This window comes from Urocampus carinirostris, chromosome 2, assembly GCF_059441175.1.
Source record: "Urocampus carinirostris isolate Australia breed hairy pipefish chromosome 2, RoL_Ucar_1.0, whole genome shotgun sequence".
In the NCBI taxonomy this organism is placed as follows: Eukaryota; Metazoa; Chordata; class Actinopteri; order Syngnathiformes; family Syngnathidae; genus Urocampus; species Urocampus carinirostris.
Genome location: NC_142350.1, coordinates 2,102,627 through 2,123,507, shown reverse-complemented (window position 1 = coordinate 2,123,507; position 20,881 = coordinate 2,102,627). Strand labels below are relative to the sequence as shown.

At 40.6% G+C, this 20,881-nt stretch overlaps 1 protein-coding gene across 2 annotated transcripts in view; it reads right to left on the bottom strand.

The window, feature by feature from the left end:
• The window catches only part of ash1l (ASH1 like histone lysine methyltransferase), a 63,752-nt gene that overhangs the window by 8,636 nt on the left and 34,235 nt on the right, over nucleotides 1–20,881 (bottom strand). For both annotated transcript variants that reach the window (XM_088328295.1, XM_088328296.1), the window contains exons 16-22: nucleotides 8,657–8,817; nucleotides 6,571–6,723; nucleotides 6,410–6,464; nucleotides 6,213–6,345; nucleotides 2,652–2,918; nucleotides 1,037–1,123; nucleotides 843–933 (exon numbers count right to left, since the gene is read on the bottom strand). In XM_088328295.1, coding sequence (XP_088184421.1) covers nucleotides 843–933; nucleotides 1,037–1,123; nucleotides 2,652–2,918; nucleotides 6,213–6,345; nucleotides 6,410–6,464; nucleotides 6,571–6,723; nucleotides 8,657–8,817 — 947 coding nt within the window. The remainder of the gene's footprint in view (nucleotides 1–842; nucleotides 934–1,036; nucleotides 1,124–2,651; nucleotides 2,919–6,212; nucleotides 6,346–6,409; nucleotides 6,465–6,570; nucleotides 6,724–8,656; nucleotides 8,818–20,881) is intronic.

Genomic DNA, 20,881 nt, shown 5'->3' with positions numbered 1-20,881 from the left:
CTTACTTTTGGAAATATCCAATTTTTTCCTTGGATTACTTTCAACGGGACCCGGACTCTGCAGGTCTGCATCAAACCTTAAGTACCGGTATAATTTTCCGTTCATTTTGCCGGCTGTGATTTTTGGACTGTGTACTTTAATGAAGGACATTTAGTTTTAATCGGGGGACTTAAAGTCGGGTTTGGGTTGATTTTGTGCTTGTGTTACATTTTTTAATGTGGGCGCATGCGGCTTATATACAGGTGCGGCTTGTGTAAGTACAAAATCAGTTTTCCTCTTAAAATGTGGTGGGTGCGGCTTATAATCAGGTGCGCTCTATAGTCCGGAATTTACGGAACTGTGCCTTTTTATCATGACAAGAAAAAACTGAAAAAAAATGAGCAAACTACACGTCTAAAAAATACATCCTGATAAACAAAGAAGAAAAGGTCAAAATGTCCACAAAAAAGGACCCAAAAAGGTACAAAAATATGTGTGTGTGTGTTATCTAATAACTAAGACATTTCCATAGAGAAAGTATCATTATCGTACAAATATTATCCAATCCTAGTCTCTGTACCCTTGGTACCGAAATTCCCAGTATCACCAGCCCCTACTTGGCACCCTTTGGGGTGGGTGTGTTTATGTCTAACAACAAGGGTTAACTAACTATAGTGATGCCTACACAGTCTCAAGCATGGAGTATGAGGTTGCAGAATTTCTCCTCGTGCAGATATTCTCTATACCGAATTTACTTGCATGGAAAGCAAATTTAGAACAATAAAATTAAATACTAAACTTTTGGAATCAGCTTAGATACACATATTCGGTTGTGCATGACCAGCAGCAAATTATGTCCTTACCTTGGTGGAGAAGCAACTGGTCTCTGAGGAGGCAGATGTAGTAGACAGAGCCGGTCTGGGCGTAGCTCGGTTGAGGGAGCATGGGAACTTCCTTTAGCAAATCAAGGTACACAAATACAGAAAATATATCAGTCAGCAGATACACAAGGAAAACACAATAAAAATTAAGTTACAAAAAAAGAATAAGCTCTCACAGTGTCAACCGGTCTGGGATCGCACTGTTCGCACAGGTAGTGCTCCACCTCAGTCTCCAAGCGCATGCAGTCAAAGTGTTGCCACACCTTTGAAAAAAATGAAATGAAATGATCTACATTTATATAGCGCTTTTCAAGTCAAGACTTCCCAAAGCGCTTTAGTGTGCTACACATTTCCCAATAGCGGCCGTGAAGCCATGTAAGGCGCTAACCTGCTTATTGGGGGCATTAGGGGTTCAGTGTCTTACCCAAGGACACTTCGACATGCAACACGGAGGAGCCGGGATTCAAACTGCAATCTCTTGATCCCAAGAAGAGTGCTCTACCTCCTGAGCCACTGCCGCCCCCAAAACCACCAAAAAGTCAAAAAGCCCTAAAAAATCATTAGCAACGCAGAACAAACATTATAAATGACTTCTCTCACCGGACCACCACCCCTTTAAACTGCCAGCCTCTAGGAGGCGGTGCAGTTTCCCTATAACAAGGACAATGCATCTTGCATATGAATAGAAAATATGGTCATTATTTATTTATCAACTTATTTTGCACTTGGGCCAGTTTCCAAGCACTATTTATCCTGACATTCTCTCACCTGATCTGGCTAGTTTAATCATTGCAGTCTTTTTCAAGCTCCTTTATGACATGCTTGTACAAGTATGTGAATTCCTTAGACGAACTCAAATAACCTTCTTTTTTAGCTTTCTTGGGGGTTGAGTTGGCGTTTGGAGTGTACTAGAAGCAGGCTTCTTATTTTACCATTTTCATGCTACCCTAACAAATGGAAACAAACCAAAAAAGCGGGGCCGAGCATGATGTCACTCTACAGAACTTACTGTCCCCTAATTCCTTCTTCCAGTGTTCCGCACCAAACAGCTTTGCTAAAAGTAAGATAAAAGCAGATTGGTGCAGTGGAATATAAAGCATAAAGGCTCTTTGAACTCAGTTGGGCAATGTTAACACAACTCAATCGAGAAAATATTTAACTTTCAACTTATTGAAAGACACCTCATAACACACAAGACAGGATTTAAACAAATCACAAGATTGAAAGATGGAATGTGGTCGCAAATCTTTCCCCTCCGGATAAGACATATAGTTTTGGATCTGGTACCGGTATTGTGTCAAGTGTACTAGAAATATTTGGGGGCAAAAGGCGCTGCCAAGGGGCTGCTGCTTGTCAATGCAAAGGTCCAGCTCATCTCTGAGGGTGGAATGACGCTTTACACAAAAAACAACTGAGACAAGATGATACATGTGCTGTATCGGAGTCAGATCAGGAGGCTTTTCTTGCTATTGGTAACGATGGAAACCAGTAGTATCTGTGTCACGCGGGGGAGCAAAAAATGGCCTGGAAACGTATGAGTGCCGCGAGACTGTACTTGCCCTAACGTGCCCCAACGACCCAGGTTGTTAAGAGATCCGTGAAACTTACTGTTTATCATACAACGTACTCCATGTTTAAGCCTTTATTATGTGTTTATCCTGGAGCACCATATCTAATCCCGTTCTAAACAATGTTCAATAACCCGTTTTATCAATGACAATAAAACCAATTCTAGTTCAAATTTTAATTCTAAGTTTGCAAATTCATTTTCTGGTGCCAGCGGTTCCTCACCATGCACTTCTCGCACTGGATCATCAAGCCCTCATCCTTGTAGAGTCCACAGACACATCGGATAACATCGTCATCCTTGTCACGAGATCCCAATTCGCCGTGTAGGTGTCCTCGCTCTCGTTCTAGCGAATCAGAGCTGTCTGCTTCACTGGCCGTCTCACCCATGATCTCGTCGATCTGCACGGCCGCCTCGTTGCGGGCGCTGTAGTAAGCTCTACGTAGGCGGCACACGTCCCGGCCGATTGACGACTTCCGGCCGTAATATTTCTGAGAAGAGAAAGGAGAAGAAGCCCGGTTTACCAATGTTTCCAAGAGCCAAGAATAAATTTGCAGGTTTGAGATTGTTCTCTATTGAGTTTCCACCTGTGAAATGCTCTGCTCTCTGAATGGAAGTGTTTAAATCTAGGATTTCAGCACACTTATCTATAGCATGGGTCAAGAACCCATGGATCGCGAGCCATGTATGGCTATTTTCACGAGTACGTATGGCTTGGAGATAAAATAGAACATGGGTAATTATTTGACATATTGATAACGGCAACGCCGATTTGCACACACGCAAAGACCAGACTATACCGATTTTTATGGGGGTTTATTAAAGTATGTATATGACATAATTTCAACTAGAGTATACAGTCATGGTGTCACACCAACAGACCCTGTTGTGGCTGTACATCGCAGCTCATGAAACAATTTATGTTCATTGTTGAGACTCTTTATGATGAAAAGCCACAAAACAAACTTAAACCCAAAACAAACGTAAGCTCTAGCAAAGCACCCAGAGCAATATGATTGGGTAATTTGTTGAAATGGGGGAAAATATACACAGTACAGGACGCGGGCACTGTTTCTCACCGAGCGCTGTCTGCACTGAAGGTAAAAACCTTGGTATCTTCCTTTCCAATATTTTGTGTCATTTATTCAAAAAAAAACTTTTGACACTATTATTTAGGACCAAAATGTCAAAATGAGCCTCAACACTCTTAAGTAACTGCAGGAGGGAGAGGAATTTTAAGTGGTGTATCTATATTAATATGGGACACGGGCTCTGGCATTATCATTTCTTTAATTGATTTGATAAAATAGTCAAACATCAAACAGAGAAATTATAATGTTCTGAAGATGAAAATACTACTGCTACAGAAATACAGCAGTACTGCTTAAAAACAGGGACCTAAATTATTATTTTGTTTTCATTCTGAATATAAAAAAAAATTCTACAAAACTACAACAGTAATACAACAATGAAATCCAACTACAGAAGTACTAATACAGTAAAACAACTACCGTTTTATTACAAAAATAATAAATACTACAGAAATACTACTATGGAAATAGTACAAAAATGCTACAGAAATACTACTATGGAAATACTTGAAAAAAATACCGGTATTGTAATAGTCTAATGCACAATTACTACTATAGACATGCAAAAAAATACCAAGACAGAAATATTACAATGGAAATACTACAAAAATACAACTACTTACGTCAAAATGGTAGATACAAACTATCTAAAACAAATATAAAACAATCGAACATGTAGATGTCAGCATGTATATTAATTCATAAATGAAAAAATTGGATAAGTCTTTAGGATCGGCCCTTCGGACCAATTCTTGAACCCAATGCGCCCCCGACTCCAAATAGTTGCCCACCCATGCTCTAGAACAGGAATCAGCAACCTTTTTGGTGTGGAGTGCCACTTTCAAATGTCCTTGTAAATCAGTGTGCCACACCAAGATCAATCACTCGCACAACATTTTTTAATATCCAACAGAGCTATCATTTTACACCAGTCCAAATGTACAACATGGATATACTTTTTTATTGTATAACTCAATGTTTTTGAACCAAGGTACACTTTAATTTTTAAAAACGTTTTGAGACACACCGTCCGTCAAAAAGGTTTGAAAATGAAGGTATTTCAAATATTTCACTCTACTACCTCATAAGCAGATAATTAGTTTATGAAAGGAAGAAAATAATACTTAAAATAAAAAAGCATGAGGTGCTTTATGTTTTTATTTTTTACAGAGCAATCTTAAACCACTTTGTTAAACAAATTAGGTTATCAAATGTACTGTGCTACCGCAAGAGCATATAAAAATTTACTACCACCTACCTGATTTTTTGGAAAGATAAAATTGGGCTAATTCCAGCGGCACACCAGACAAGGTCTCACGGCACACTAGTGTGCCCCGGCACACTGGTTGAAAAACACTTGTATAACTGACCAATTCATCTTCCACTATTCCTGTTCATCTATCAACTAAAAAATGAATGAATAACAAGTGGAAAGGCCTGTAGCCATCCACGACTTCAACCTTTTGCCACAAGAATTAACCAGAATCAACCATTCTTTATTAACAATGAACTACAATCAAAAAACAAGTGCATTGGACAACTACCACACCATTCATCAATGATATCTTGTTGCAGAAAATATCAAAACTTGAAATAACAGCAGCAAAGCAGAGGGCACGCGCACGCGCACACATGCGTACACGCATACACGCACGCTTCTTAAAAATATTGGCCATCAGTAAATGGTTTTCTGTGCTTTGCTATGCAGTTAGAACTGTGATAACTTGTGATTTTAGCAGTAACAAATGTTTTCAGGGTCTGTGTTTGTTTGCCGTACCTGGACACAGCGCGTTCATGTTTCGTCTAGTAATGACGTTTAACACTTGCTATAACGCTCTTGAGGCATAATGCACAAAACAGCACGGTCATTTTTTGCACAAGGCCTCATTCGTCTGTCCACGCTGGCTGGAAAGAACGAGATGTTTTTGCTCGAGGAGCCATCATGATTCGTTCATTTATTGCGCACGTGTTTCGTTGGCTGCGTTAAAACACGGAGCTCTCCTCTGCGAGGCGCAGCGCAGACACGCACTCAAACACGAAAAAGAAAAGGAGGGGCGCGCAACTGAAAATGTCTAAATTTAAGGTAAAAATGCGCTTTAAACAAAAAACATTATTATTTGTATTATTTTGCCGCTCGAGTGCCACTGGTTAACCCCTTGCGTGCCACTGCTGGCACGCGCGTCAAAGGTTGCCGACCCCTGCTCTAGAACCTGCTACATCGGTTAAGATTTTGTGACAAACAATCAACCGGACCTTGAACCTTCTGTTATCTATATTTAATGTTGATGTCTGTGCATTGTCTGTTGGTGCCCTTTCAACCTCCATTGCAGTTTGGTTTCCTGGAGGTTTTCAGTTTGGTTGCTGAGGTTTTTGGAGTTTTTCCTTGCTCTCATGTAGGTTTAACATTAGGGAATGTTGTAATGGTGTCCGTTGAGTCTTTTTGTGACTGAAGGCTATACAAATAAATGTGACTTGACTTGAGAAGATAAATGAGGTATTCAAAAGGCCTTTGTAAAACAAAGTTTTCAAAATGCTTTTTATGTGTTTCCCACGTTGAGAAGACAATTTAATTGTCTTGGGAATTTTATCCCGTTTGAATAAAGTGATGAGGGCGTGTCCGAAGGGCAAGGATATCACCATGTAAACAACTTTTTTACTTTTTTAGCACAATCCAAAATGATTGGAGCCGCCTACCTCAGCATTGCGGAAGACTTTGAGCATGTCGGTGTCAAAGGCCTCGGCTGTCTTGTAATGGCCCGTCAGGATTTGCTTCTCGATGGTGCTGAGATCCAAAGGGTCCGACACCTTCTCGTAGTAATGGCTGTTCCTAAAAACACATAGGAGTTAAATGGCTTTTTCTGATTTGCTTAGATAATATCTCATGTGCTTACCTTTTCCGTGACGGGAGGTTCAAAAGGGGAGCGGCGAGCGTCTGACTGGACGAATCTGTGGCACAAGACAACAAGTCTTCATTGAATCCAAAACAAAGGATGGGAATTGATGGAATGGGGTTGAAATGAAAACAGCAAATTAAGACAGATGAGCAACTGACCCTTGTAGCTACTGATCATGTCACAAATCTCCTTGAAAATGTGCGCCAGACGAGCAGTTCGTGTTACTTCTGTGTTTTCTTCGGCGGCGGCAAGCCTTCGTGTCCTCACGGAACGAGAAGTCTGCAGGGCTGAGAACTGTGTGAGGAAAACGTCTGGGGGCGGAGGAATGGGGTCAGAGGACACGACCATTTTACATCTATTTGACAAAAAGATATTTAATATATGACAGTTCATTGATTTTCCCTTATTTGAGTTAATTTTTGAAGATTTGTGGAAATACATTAAAGGGCAATATAGAACCACATATTTGACTACAGAAGAAAGATAATAGGCTTGTGCATAACACTGGGTACAAAGAACAGACCAACTAAATATTCGTTTTAACATGTTTAATTTTAGAAACAATTTGTTCAACTTAAATTTCTATTATAAGTATATTAAGCAAGTAAACATATACCTACAACAAAGATTCAGCAGTTTTTTTTCTACAGAGTGGACACTCATCATCGGAGTAGAATCCATAACTTCAAGGCTCCAATATTCTCATACCATGTTCAAAAGCCATTGTGCTAACCAAAAAGGAATTAATTTATGGAATGATTTAGATCAGGGGTTCTGAAGCAGTTTGACACTAAGAGCCGAAATTTTTAACTGTGAGAGTCAAAGAGCCACACCACTTATTGACCTGCCATGACAGACAGACACACACAAACACACACAATTAAAAACGTATTATTTCCCATAACACACTCCTCTCCTTTTAATATGACAAGCATAGTTCTTGTGTTGATTTCAAGGAAAGTGTCCATCCTCAATACACAAAAAAACCTAAACATGAAACAAGGCAAAGAGCCACAGTATATAGAAAATATGATGAGGCAAAGAGCCGCATTCTTATTGGCCAAGAGCCGCATGACCCCGATTTAGATGATAGATAGATAGATAGATAGATAGATAGATACTTTATTCATCCCCGAAGGGAAATTCACTTTTCCAGCAGCATCCCTAAGCTGAGAACAATCGAAAATAACTGAGAACAATCGAAAATAACACGGGAGCTGCTGGAGTGGCTGCCATTCGTGACGGCGCCGGAGAAACGATTCAATTTGAATCATGTACAAACAAACAAACAATTGAATCATGAACCCAGTGGTGCGTCAGGGATGGTACAGGACAGGTACGGACCGAGCCAGGCCCTGAAAAGCGACTTGTGAGTACAGGACCCCGCGGGGATGCTGCAGAATGAAAAAAAAGGGGGAAGAAACACAGTGACCAAGCTGTGGAACCAAACCCCGCCGACCAAGACCCGCCCGCACCGGTGTGTCGGGGACGGTTACGAACCAACAAAGGAGCTGAGGTGACTCACGAGTAGCGCCGTCGGGAGAACAGAGCCCCCCTGGGGAGCGCCACCGACTGAAAAGGGAGGGACGCAGTGACCTGACCCCGCCGGCAAGGACGCGGCCGCATCAGGACGTCGGGGACAGATACATACACTCCCACTTATTCCATGTTACAGCCTGAACCCAGGTATACTCAACCACAACGGGTGAAAGCTACACTTTCCCATCCCAAACTTACTCCGACGATAACAGACTGTACGTAAAGCTCCAACGTAATGCTGCAGTTTGAAAACGCGGAATTTTGTATTTTCCCTTCGACACATTGCAATTATTGGTCAGAGATTGATAAAGTTGGAGAACATGAAAGAATTATTTTATGACACATCATCCATACTGTTGTCAGTTTACTTATTTTATATACAGTTATTAGCTTCATCCCGCAGTTAAGACAAGGACAATTTAAGAGTTAAATGTAAGACTTGTAGACAAAAGGTGAGACCTTTTTAATGCCTGATTTTTAGGTTATTATATTTAAGACTTTTTAAAGTTTTTAAGACCTTGGGGGAACCCTGATATACTGTCTTGTTTAACTTAAGATTTTATTGCTTGGGGCAGGATCCTGCAATTCAAGTTAATTGATCGGTTAAGATTTTTGAGGCCAAGTCTTACCTCCAGCCTAAATAAAAAGCCCCAAACAAACAAGGACAAACAGCTATGAAAAGTGTGTGAGAAGAGCCCCGCTCACCCGACTTGATGTTGCCGTCATCCCGGATGACGCCCCCCCAGCGGGTGTAGAGAGACAGGTTGCCGGGGTCTCGTTCACCTTCTCGTTTCAGCACCTCTTGTTTCTCTCTCATTTTTTCCCAATTCCTCAGGAGGAACACTCGATGCTTGAGCACAAAGTTTCTAAGGAGGGAAGAAGGAAGCCAGCCATTTCAATAAGTTTTTTTTATATTAGGTGGCCCAGAACGTAAATATTTTTATATGACCCGAGCATCTTTTTCAGATAACCTTCTCCAAAACCGTTCTTGTTATAATTTTGACGCCACAGGATGAGATCTTGCATGGAGCCCCAGATTCTTGTATGTCTTCCATTTTCTGGTAATTGATCCCAGAATTTATTTCTTTACACCAGAGGAGTCTCACATGCGGGGTGCGAGCCTGATCAGGCCGCCAAGAGCTTTACTCCAGCCCAAAAGACATTGAAAGAAAGCACGAGTGAAAATTGAGCTGCAGTTGTTAATATGTCCACTTGATGTCGCCAAGTCCAGGTGCCACTCGAGCGACCGGAAATTCATTTTTCTCTCCGCCCATCTCCCTCTCTCCCCCTTTTCCCTGCAACTTTTCTCTATCTCTCTCTTTTGTCCTCTCCCCTTTAATTATTGCCTTTCAATATTTTTTCTCCCAGTTTCCCACTCTCACGCTTTTCTTTTTTTTTCTTCCTTTCTCGCTCCCTTTCTAACTCGCTTTTCTTTTTTGTCTCTCCTTCTCATTGTCTCCCTTTTGCGCTTCCTTATAACTCTATCTTTTTCTATCTCTTTCACGCTCATTCTTTTTCTGTCGTTCTGTTTTCTCTCCCTTTGTCTCTCTCCTTCTCCCTTTCTCTTTTTACGTCTTTTCTTTCTTTCTTTCTCCCTTTCTCTCTCAAAGATGCTCTCTATTGTACTCTTTCTCCCTTGTTCTCTCTTTTTATCTCTTTTTTTCCCTCTCTTTCTTTCCCCCCTTTTCTTTCATCTACTAAATTTTATTTCTAGCCTGTGGTCCCAAGCTAAAATGAGTTTGACACTTCTGCTTTACACCAACGTGATACCTATTGCATTTTCTGTCTTCCCAGCCAGGTGCAGGTCTACAATGTTTACTCTGGCATACTTCGACAGTACTTTGGCCTTGGCCATAGTGGAGTTTGGAGTGTGGCTGATTGAGGCTTTGGACAGACAGGTGCCATTAATACAGGAAAAGAGTGGAGCCTTGTTAGAAACTAGACCTCTTTGACAGGCAGAAGTCTTGCTTGTTTGTAGGTAACAAATACCGTAAATTCTGGACTATAAGCCGCTACTTTTTTCCCAAATGTTCAGCCCTGCGGCTTATCAGGTGAAGCGGCCAATTTATGTAATTTTTCTAACAGCCGCTCATGACGAGGAGGACTTAAACTCCTTAGATTATCCAATAACTGTCTATATGACAAAGGTTCTTCCAGACGGCGAGGAGACGCCCTTTATAGCGACAGCTATAGAGAGGAAGATGAGGAAGGTATACCGTGAATTTAACAATTACGGTATGCTTCTTTAACAGATACGTTTGATACGTTGCGTGCGTGTTGGTACCTTTCAAAGGCACGGTTTGGGCTGAAAGTATTATTATTATTATCAAAGCTTTGAAAACTCTCTTGGTGTACCGTCTTTCTTTGTTAATATGTGTAACCATGTATAATATGTATTTGCAACTGTATATTTTTGTAATGTATTTATTTGAGACACTTATGCTGATTTTCACGAGCGAATAAGAAAGAAGAGGCGGAGCAAACGCGGGCTGATGGGAACTGGGGACGGGTAAAGGTGAGTGTTTGTGAACGCAGGAGACAATAGTGGATATATATTTTTCCCACCCTTACCTTTGGAAATACACACTTTTTTTCCTTGGATTACTTTAAGTAGCTTGCTCTGTTCGCTCCACGTGTCGGCCCGGTATTGCAGTATCACCGGAAACGATGCAATAGCACGGATAGTTTCTTGGCCCTTTGGCTAGGACCTTGACTCAGTTCCTTGACTGGGAGCAAGTGTCTCGGCCTATTGGCTTTGAAATGTATCATGAATTGACTAATAATAGATAATGGACTAATAATAAATAATGGACTATAGATAAAGAATATACATCAAAAAACTTTTACAAAATCCCCCCCGTCGACAGAATAGTTCATTCAAAAAACATCCAATAAATAATGTGGGCGCATGCGGCTAATATACCGGTGCGGCTTGTGTATGTACTAAGTCGATTTCCTCCCGAAATGCGGTGGGTGCGGCTTATAATCAGGTGCGGCTTATAGTCCGGAATTTACGGTACTTCTTTTCCACTCAAATTTGGAAATATTGTTTTTAAAAAAAGCAAACAATGTGAGTTTGTGTTTGTTTCACTTTTTTACACGTTTGGTCTCTTATGGTTGAGGTTTACCCATTTTGATGATTACAGGCCTCTCTAGTCTTTTTAAGTAGGAAAAGGTGCAAAATTAGTGGTTGACTAAATACGTATTTGCCCCACTTTACTTTGTCTTGCTGTGAGTAGATAGGAGCTGAATACAGACAAGGTAGTAGAGGGGACGCAAACCTCCAAATTAGCCACAAAGTGTGAGGATTTGGAGTCAAGATCAAGACACAACCACATTAGAATATATGACATGGAGGGTGTAGAAAGGAACGATAGTCGGCTTCATAACAGGCTTTATAAAGTCGAACATTCCAACAACGAGACACATGGACCTTCGTATTGAAAGGGCACACTGGTGGCCAAGCCTCAAATTAAAGCAGCACCGCCGCGAGCAATTATCGTGTGCTTCGTTGACTACAGAGTAAAACAATTTGTGATGAAGAAAGCATGGATAACTTAGGAAGGCAAGGCAGTTTACTTATCAAGACTACACCACGGAAATTCAAAAGAGTAGGAAACAAGTGAGGGACCTCATCAAAAAGTTAAATGAGAAAAAACGTGAAGGCACAGTCCCCTTACTCCGCCCAGCTGAAGATGTTTTTGGACTCAGGAATAAGGACATATTTCTCACTGATGGATGCAGCACCGTTGTTAAAAGAAATGGGGATCGACGTGGAAGAAGACAATACGGAGACACTACAGAGGATGATGGCAAAGAACAATTGGACCACAGTGACTGGAATGAGAGAAAGGCGAGGGAACAACCCCATCACAGAAAGAGACCTGCAGGCTCTCATGAAGTAAAACAAAGCTAAGATCTGATTTGGGGTGAAGGAGTAATGACAATTTCTACCCTTTCTGATAAGTATTTAATAAAATAGAAGTAAGTACAGTGGGACCTCACGGGCCTAAAAAAAAATAATAAAATAAAATAATTTAAAAAAATAAAATTAAAAAAATTTAAGCATTTTTGAAGAGCCGTCGCTACTTCGTGGTTCCAAGTTCGCGGGTTCAAAGCTTCGCAGGTCTAAAAAAATAATAATAATAGAATAAAATAATTTAAAAAATAAAAAAAAAATATATATATTTTTTTCTTTAAAGCATTTTTGAAGGGGCGTCGCTACTTCGCAGATTTTCACTCTTCGCGGGTGGTCCCTTTCCCAAACTGGGGAAGGCGACTTTAACGACGTCAGTTATAAGGAGAAAGATGATCACGGTTTACAGTGATTTTCATAAGCACCGTTTTTTTTAACAGACCCGTTTCCTTGTGTTGCGAGCGTGTTCCTAGTAGGGTTTTGCTACCCTTCACAGACACGGTTTGGGATGAAAGTTATAAAATTATTATTAAAGCTTTGAAAACTCTCTCGGTGTACCGTCTGTATTTGTAAACATGTGTAACCATGTATAATATGTATTTGCAACTGTATATTTTTGTATTTGTTTTAGAGACTTATTCTGATATGTTTTCCACGGGCGAATCAAAAAGAAGGGGAGAATACAACGGGGACTGATGGAAAGTGGAGTAAAGGTGAGACGTGTTTGTGGACGCAGCGGACAATAGCGGATATATATTTTTCCCACCCTTACCTTTGGAAATACTTTTTTTTCCCTTGGATTATTTTCAACGGGACCTGGACTTTGCAGGTCTGCGTCATATCTTAAGTACCAGTATCATTTTACGATCAATTTGGCGGCTGTTTTGGACTGTGTACTTCATATTCAGTTACAATTGCGGGACTCAAAGTCGGGTTTGGGTTAATTTCGTGATTGTGTTACACGTGTTAATGTGGGCGCATGCGGCTTATATACAGGTGCGGCTTGTGTAAGTACAAAAGCAGTTATCCTCCTAAAATGAGGTGTGTGCGGCTTATAATCGGGTGCGCTCTATAGTCCGGAATTTACGGTAATAAGGGGCGCCGCTACTTCGCGGATTTTCCCTTTTCGTGGGTGGTTTTGGTCCCCATTAACCGCGATAACCGAGGTCCCACTGTAAATGTATTATTTTACATTTTAAAAAATGTTTTTGTGTAGAGTTACACTAAAATATTTAGTTAGTAATAAGTATGGACAACTGTACAAAAGTTTTTCAAGCACTGAGAGCTTATTTCCAGGAGGATAGCCACAACTCCCCGATGGGACTTTAGGAAGACATGTGTTTCTGTCTTTTTGGTTTGTTTTTTTCTTTGTGGTGGGGTTTTATGTGTGTTTGTTCGTTAATTTGTTTGTTTTCTCATTGGAGGTCTTAGTTCTCAATGTGTTTTTTGTGTGCTTTGACAATCAGTGGGTCTCAATTTAAAACATGAGCAATCTAAATCTTGTTTCATATAATGTACATGGGCTGAACCACCCCATTAAGAGAAATATATTGAATCAACTCAAAAAATTGCAAAGCTCAGTAGCTTTATTACAAGAGACACATATGACAGAGATTGAACATAAGTTAAAAAGAGAATGGGTTAACCAGGTGTTTTACACCTCTTATGGTAAGAGAAGGGGAGTAGCAATTTTATTTGGAAAATGTGTAGCATTTAAAGTCAAAAAAGAAGTGAAGGACAATCTGGGTCGAGATATAATGATTGTAGGGCCATGGGCCGGTATGGAAATATCAATAATGAATGTTTATGCACCAATTGAAGAAAATGGGACATTTTTTTCAATTATTAGCTAAAGTAATAACCAAGTGTGTGTAGGGAATGTTACTTATAGGGGGGATTTTAATACTGTACAAAATGGCAAAGTGGACAGGTACCTATCAGAACATGGACCAAGTGCAAAGAGGTCTAAGGTTTTAAATAGCATAACTAACGAATTGGGTCTGATAGATCCTTGTAGAGATATGAACCCCCAACCTAAAGACTATACTTTCTATTCGAACCCACACAGGAGCTATTCAAAGATTGATTTTTAAGACAAAATATGCACAGTAGTGGCGTGTGGTATAGAAAATATTACTATAAGTGACCATGTTCCAATTACTTTAAAACTAATTTTGGACAATGAACCACATTTAAGCTATTGGAGGATAAATGTGTCTCTCCTGTCAGATAAGAATGTTAAGCAGGAAATAAAGCAGTGTATAGAGGAATATTTTCAAATTAATGACAACGGGGAAGTTTCTCCATACTTGGGGCGGCAGTAGTTCAGGAGGTAGAGCGCTCGTCTTGGGATCAAGGATCCCAGTTTGAATCCCGGCTCGTCCGTGTTACATGTCGAAGTGTCCTTGGGTAAGACACTGAACCCCTAATACCCCCAATAAGCAGGTTAGCGTCTTACATGGCTGCAATACAAGGCCGCTATTGGGAAATGTGGAGCACATTGTAAAGCGCTTTGGGAAGTCATTGACTTGAAAAGCGCTATATAATGCAGATCATTTCATTTCATTTTCATCAATATTATGGGAGGGAGGGAAAGCTGTAATAAGGGGGAAAGTAATTGAAACATCTTCTCGATTAAAATGAGCCTGATTAAATAATCAAAAAGAATTGGAGGATAAGATTAAGGAACTAGAAGCAGAACATAAAAGAACGCCAAATGAATCCAGATTGCAGATATTAAAAACAACCAGAGAAAATTAGATGAACTTTCAACAAATAAGGCATAAGGGGCTTTGCGTTTTACGAATCAGAGATATTATGAAATGGGCAATAGAGGCAGTCAGTTGTTAGTCTTCTACCTTAGAAAAGCCCATACAATGTTTAGCAGAACTCAAAATATATCAAATAAAGTATTTAACACTGCGCTAACAAAAGGAGATCCCCCAAATCGTGATCAGAAGCCATCATAACAGTCCTGCATAAAGAAGGAAAAGATTCAATGCTATGTGAAAGCTATAGACCAGTTAGTTTACTGTGTCACGATTTAAAAATTCTTACAAGCATAATGGCAAAAAGAATGCAGAAATTGATAGCAGGATGAATTAAAACAGATCAAACAGGGTTTATTCTGGGAAGACAGGATGCAAACAATATTAATAGGATATTAAACATAATTTCGAGCACAAAATATAAAGCCCAACCCTCGATGTTATGGAGTCTGGACGCCCAAAAAGCTTTTGCTAGGGTGAAATGGAGCTTTTTACATCAAACACTTGTAGCTTTTGGCTTCCCTCAAAAATTTGTAGAGTGGGTGAAAATAATCTATAAAAATCCAAAATCTAGGCTAAGAGTCAATGGTCACTGTTCGGACTTCTGTGATCTTAAAAGAGGAGCCCGGCAAGGGGACTGTTTAAGTCCACTCTCGTTTGCAGTAAGCGTAGAACCACTAGGGGAATCGATAAAACAAAATGAGGAAATAAGGGGAATATTAGATGAGGGAGGAAAGAGCAAAATATCACTGTTTGCAGATGACTTGTATGTAATGCTAAAAGAGCTCTCTTTATCAATAAAATCACAGTTGGAGAACCTTAAAATATACAGAGAAATAACTAGGGTATTTGACTAACGAGAGCAAATTAGTAGCAATGACTATATCAGGAAAATGTCCACCAGAGGTGATAAAAAGATTTGATTTGAAATGGACAAATAAGAGGTTTAAATATTTGGGGGTGACTATTACACGACATTCCACAGAGCTGTTTGATGCAAATTATGGAAAATTGATGAAAGAAATAAAGAAGGAATTGGAAGGATTGGAGATTTTGCCCTTAAGCCTTATTGGAAAGGTAGAAACAATTAGAATGAACATATTACCAAGACTATTATTTCTGTTTCAGTCTCATCCTATTCTGATTTTGGCATCCACATTTAAAGTGTTAAATAAATTGGCAAAATAAGAAACCTAGAAATTAATACAAAACCCTTTTAGCTTCCAAAGAAAAATGGGGTCTTGGATCTACCCAATGTTAGAATTTATTATTGGGCAGCTCAAATTAGAGCTCTTATTCTGTAGATTACAAGAGACAAGGATACAATATGGGTGGAGATGGAGCAGCGGTCTTGTTCAAATGTGCCTGTGGAATCCTTACCATTCATATCAGTAGCGATGTGAAACAAGTTAAAATTCCAGAATGAATGGATTAAGGGAACTATTAAAACATGGTCAACAATACAAAAAAAATATATACCGTATTTTCCGCACTATAAGGTGCACCTAAAAGTCTTAATTTTTTTCAAAAGCTGACCATGCGCCTTATAATACAGTGCGTCTTATTTATGGATCAACATTAAATCACAAGGTTTCGCAACTTACGCAACAGCCGCCGACTCGATTTTCCCCCGAACGTGGAGTAGTCCGCGGTGTATGCTGGGATTTATATACCGGTGTTTCATTGGCTAACCAATGTGTCAATCATCATTTGAATCGATCACTATTGGCTGAAGTTATTCGGAGCCTCGGATTGGCTAGAGCAGGGGTGTCAAAGTCATTTGAACTCAGGGGCCACACGATAGAACAAGCATTCTGTCGGGGGCCGGACTCGTAGATTAAAGAGAAGGAAAAAGAGAGATAAAGAAATAAGAGAAAGAGGGAGGGAAAAGGAGAGAGGGTGGGACGAAGAAAGAAAAAAAGGGAGAGAGCGTGAAAAACAAAAGAGTAAAAAGTCGTGAGAGAGAGGGAAAATAAAGGGAGAGGAAGAAAGAGATCCAAAGAGAAATGGAAAGACAGAAGGAGAGAAAAGAGAAAAGAAAGTGCGAAGGGTAGGAAGAGAGAAAGAGAAAAGAGAGAAAAGGATAAAAGGAAATTAGAGCAAAAGAGAGAGAGAGTGGGAGAAAAGGGTGGAAAAGAAAGATGGAGAGAAAGAGAGAGAGAGAAAAATAAATAAAAGTACAGTGTCTTTGTTCGAGGCACCTGGCTTTGGCAACATCAAGTTGAAATATTTCAACCTGTAGCATGTTTTTCTCTTGCGCTTCTCTGAGTGTTGTCTCGCGGGCCGGATTCAATCCCTTAGCGGGCCTGATCTGGCCCGCGGGCCGCCTGTTTGACACCTGTGGGCTAGAGCGCCAAAAAAAAACCTGCAATTGGCCGAAAAAGATGTATCAATCATCCGTTGAATCGATCGCTATTGGCTGAAGTTATTCAGAGCCTCGGATTGGCTAGAGGGCCAAAACAAACCCTGCAATTGGCCGAAAAAGATGTGTCAATCATCCGTTAAATCGATCGCTATTGGCTGAAGTTATTCGGAGCCTCGGATTGGCTAGATGGCCAAAACAAACCCTGCAATTGGCCGAGTTTAGCAATGGCGTAGCAAGCTTAGCAAGCTTGCTAAAGTACACCATAAAGAAACATGTTTTATTAGTCTGTATTTCAAAAAAATTTACTCTCCTGGATTTACTTCACTCACGGTTGTAAGAAGACCATGATTGCGTATCATTATTGAACGTGAGAACTTAGGTGAGCTATGCGGCTTTATATTTTCCCGGTATCTTGTTTTAGAACGATCTTGATGTTGCTGTGATGAGTTGAGTGAATTAAACTCAATTCCAAGTGTTTATTGTCATATGCACAGTAAAGTTGCGAGCGAAAAAGAAAATAGAAGCTAAGAAATGTTTGGCATTTCTTGAATCCCAAGACTTTAACCTTCCGAATGATATTTGAAATGATGCATTTGAGTGACATGGTACGGACACCACATCCGCACGTGTCTACGACACGTATTTGCTTCTTTGCAAGCTTTGGGAATGTTAAGGGGGTAATCAGTTGGACTGAATCATCTGACTGTTTTGTCGACGTTCCCATTGTAGCGCCTTATAATCCGGTGCGCCTTATCTATGGAAGATATAGGACCAAAAACTATTTTTTGGGGGTGCGTCCTATAGTGCAGAAAATACGGTATATCAAGGTCCGTGAATAGGGAGACAAAAATAGCGAAAAACCCAGATTTTAAACCTGGGGTTATGGATGTAGGATTTGAACAAATGGGCACAAAAAGGGTTGATGTTGATTACCCAAGTGTTAGAAGGACTTCGACCAAAATTTCACCTGCCTAGAAATGATTTTTATAAATATATGCAACCAAGGCATTACCTCCAGAAACATGATGAATGGGGGAAAATATGTAAGGAGCCAACTAAAGTTGAGGAATTATTGATATCATACTCAAAAGGATAATTAATGGGGTTATCTCATAATTGTATAAAGCTCTGCAAATGGATCTCAGTAATGATGAAATGGAGGTTAAGGAAAAATGGGAACAAGAAGCTAATGGAGAAAAAAGAAAGAGGGACACAAAATAACCAGCATTCCGACATGGAGGGAGTTTGAATGGAAAGTAAAAATGCGTTACTTCTATACACCCTCTATCAGCAGTTGCTTGGGGACAAGCGAAGTGTGCTCAAGTGAGGAGTTGAACTGCTTACTCAAGAAATCATTATTCCACACAAACTAGTTTAGCTTGCACTACAATTCCAGCACGATCCACCATCCTAGCAAGATCAAGCACCTGATCCTGGATTATTATGACAACTTCAGGCTTAGGTTTAGGTTCACTTCCGGGTCGGTAACATCAGACTGGCATCACCTTGGCAAAGGCATAATAACGGGTTGTACCTTCTCCGTTACCTATTTTTACTTTGGCAATGAACATGATAGTCAAAGCTGCAGAAGTGGACTGCAGAGGGCCAATATCCAGTTTAGGTGTTCGCCAGCCTCCTATAAGAGCACATATGGATGACCTTGCCATCACCACAACATCTGTCCCTCGGATGGGTCCTGCATGTAGTCGATTTCATGCACAAACTAGAACCAGGTCCTGCCAGGGTTTGGAGAGACTCATCACATGGGTGAGGATGAGCTTCAAGCCCTTAAAGTCAAGAATCATTGTTTCTGAAGAGGTGGAAGGTGGTGGATAAGTTCAGGTTTTCAATCTCTGGAACCGAGATCCCAACCATTTTGCAAAAACCAGTTTAGAGCCTGGGGAAACTCTTTGACTCAACTAAAGACTCTGTTGCCATCCAGGAGTCTGTTAATCAACTGGGAATGTGGCTCACCAAGGTGGAGAAGTCGGGCCTGCCTAGTAGATTTAAAGCCTGGATCTATCAGCACTCTATTCCTTCCAGACTCTTGTGGCCTCTCTTGGTCAGTACAGTGTTCTCGTTTGCCTGCGTCCCTGCGTCCTACACTCATCATTTTTGCTGGGGACGCATAGTGTCAAATCAACGTGCGTCCACGGGACGCAACTTTTTTGACACCAAATCGTCATTATTAGCCGATTACTTTTTTTTTTAAAAACAAAGATTTACCGCACTCCAAACTTTTCGTCAGGCAGATCCACCATTGTTGTTTTGGTGCGCGCCCATCTCGGCAAACGAGATCTCGTTGATTCGAGATGACGTCATTGTTTTGGTGGTTGTCGAGTGAAAGAGAAGTAATCCCTCCGAAAAAACAGTTGGTTTTAGGTGCAAATCAACAAAAAATTTGTATTTTCTTCAGTGTCGGTAATAAGTCGAAACATAATACAGAAAGTGGTAACAACAGCAATAATTCTGGCACGAAAAAGCGGCGGAGAAATTCTTCAGAAGACTGCGAAGGCAAGGAAAACACGTGTTTTGAAGCGAACTATTCAACGAAAGATAATAAACAAAAGAATACTCCTAGCATGAAATTGACTTTTCTGCCAAAATGGACTCAATTATATTCCTGGTTACGCTCTGAGGAGGATGATAATGGAAGCTACATGTTCTGTGATGCGTGGACCCAGCGTGACAAAAAAACTGGATTGCATAAATCATTTTACAATACGAACTTTCAGAAAAGCACATTGGATCGGCACAACGACAATGAAAACCACAAATTAGCTAAGGAAATTCCGTTGCTGCAATTGGACCTTGAGAAGGCATTACAACTGTGGCGGGACAGCAAACAACAATGAATGAATAAATGAATTGAAAAATTTGAAGTGATTAAAACTGCATGAATATATACACTAATATTTCAGCAATATTATTTTGTATAATGTACAATATTATTGTGAACTAAAAAATCTGAAGTGATAACTGCTTTGTATTACCAATTAACTGTGGTGATTAAAACTGAATGAACATATAGGTTTGTATATTTATTTATATATTTGTCGCCGATTTACAATTTCAACCCCGATAACACAAAATTTTGGGGACCCATAGATCTCTGTTGGGACCCATAGATTTTTGAGCATGCCCATCACTTTTCAGAGGTAAAATAAACACTGTGTAGTATACTGCTATCAACTGTGGAAATCCTTGAAAGGAAAATCAGTGGCTTTCTCCGGAAGTGGCTGGGGCTTCCCTGCAGTCTTACCAGCGCTGCTTTAGATGGATCAAATAATACCGTCCAGCTACCCTTCAGCGGGCTCACTGAGGAGTTTAAGGTGGCATGTACTAGAGAGGCTCTTCAGTATAGGGATTCCAAGGACAGCAGGGTGTCATAAGCTGGGGTTAAAGTGAGAACCAGATGGAAGTGGAGGGCTCAGAAGGAAGTGGAGGTGAGGCAGAAGACACTGGTTGGGGTCCTGGCATTGGGGAGAGCAGGTCTGGGCTTCTTTCCAAAGACCAAAGAGAGTCAGGCCCAAGGGGAATAGACCCCATCTTCTCCAAGAAGAGGTGCAAGCAGGTGTGGAGGAAGAGCGGGTGAGCACAGCAATCGGACTCCGGAAGCAGGGAGCATGGACTAGGTGGGAGAACACATTACAGCGTGGTCAAGCATCATGCAAGAAGACTTCCACCGTGTCCGGCTCCTTGTGCAGGCAAATTACCATGTTCTTCTAAGCCCAGTGAACCTTCATATGTAGGGAAAGAGCGAGACACGTTCCTGTCCCCTTTGCTCTGGAAGAGGCTCCTTGGAACACCTCCTCAGCAGCTGCCCTAAGGCCCTGGCTGATGGTCGCTATCGCTGGCGCCATGACCAGGTTTTGAAAGCA